This window comes from Tilletiaria anomala (genome assembly GCF_000711695.1).
Source record: "Tilletiaria anomala UBC 951 chromosome Unknown K437scaffold_275, whole genome shotgun sequence".
NCBI lineage: Eukaryota > Fungi > Basidiomycota > Exobasidiomycetes > Georgefischeriales > Tilletiariaceae > Tilletiaria > Tilletiaria anomala.
Genome location: NW_013546747.1, coordinates 1 through 1,262, shown reverse-complemented (window position 1 = coordinate 1,262; position 1,262 = coordinate 1). Strand labels below are relative to the sequence as shown.

General features: G+C 57.2%; 1 protein-coding gene across 1 annotated transcript; it reads left to right on the top strand.

The window, feature by feature from the left end:
* Positions 1–377: 377 nt before the first annotated feature.
* Positions 378–965, top strand: K437DRAFT_230282 (DNA/RNA polymerase; the record flags this gene model as incomplete). Its single annotated transcript, XM_013384244.1, has 1 exon — positions 378–965. A coding segment is annotated over one exon (588 nt), but the record flags the coding sequence as incomplete, so codon positions are not given.
* Positions 966–1,262: the final 297 nt, after the last annotated feature.

Below are 1,262 nucleotides of genomic sequence, written 5' to 3'. Positions count from 1 at the left end.
TCACGTGATCCTTTCGGTCTTTCACAACAGTATTCCCAGCCGAGAGGCATATGAGACGAAGGACGCGCCCCGTGACCGCGTCAACGACTAAATGCCACCGCGTCATGGAAGGCAAGTACGGTCCGTCGTTCAGGTTTATCGCTGTGGAAATGGTGGCATGGCGGTCAATGCAGCTGCTGGGTTGCGGATTGCTTGTAAGCCAACGTCGCGGTCCGCGAAATTTGCCTATCCGCGTTTCTTCATGATTAAACCGTCTCGACTCTCGCGACTGTGGGTATGCGCAAATCGCGGGCCGGATTGACGCTCATTCGTCGGCGATGTGCATACCATGACCCAACTGCGCGAGCTACCTTCAAGTAATTGTCGTGTTGTGCGCAATGTCAGCGTCGTCTCCTAGCAAAATCAGCGCCTCTTGGCGACAAGGTCTGCGCTTAAGTCATATTGGCTGCGACAAAGGCGGCAGTCTAGACGTCCCGCCCGTGGTGACGTACCGGCATCTCCTCTCTGCAGGCTCGCTCCACCCAACCAACCCGCTACGCGTGATTGCGCACTGTGATGTCGATGCAGCCTACGCGCAATTCGAGGCAAAGCGCCTGGGACTCGATGCACGCGAGGTGCCATTGGCTGTCCAGCAGTGGGATGGGTGCATCGCGATCTCCTATCCCGCCAGGAGCTTTGGCATATCTCGACTCGACACAGTGGCGACTGCGCTTGAAAAATGCCCTAGCCTACGCTTGGTCCACGTCGCCACGTATGCCGAGGGACAGGATCAAGCCGAATATAACATGGACCCTCGCCCAGACACCCACAAAGTTAGCCTCGATCCGTACCGTCGAGAGAGCAAGAAGATACTCGCCGTCTTCAAGCAGACTTGTCCCAACAGTGCGGTCGAAAAAGCATCGATCGATGAATCTTACTTTGATCTGACCATAGAAGTCCGCAAGCTGATGCTTGAACGGTATCCGTTCCTCGCGCAAGCCCCCCAAGGGTCTTCATTGGGGATGGACACACCTCTGCCACTCCCGCCCCCGCCAATCAACTGGGACGGTCTCGGATACCAAATACCCCTCGCAGGGCCTCAGAAAGGAGAGCAAGGGCAAGGGGTCAGTGATCAGGCCTTTCACATGCGGCAAAAGCAGCGAGAAGGCGAAGCAAATGATGCAAAGAATGCTGGGGAGGTGCCTCAAGACGCGCTGCCAGGGGCAGGCTCACCCAAGACTGCTGCTGCTGTCGCCGCCGCCGTGGAGGACGGGAATTTCCCA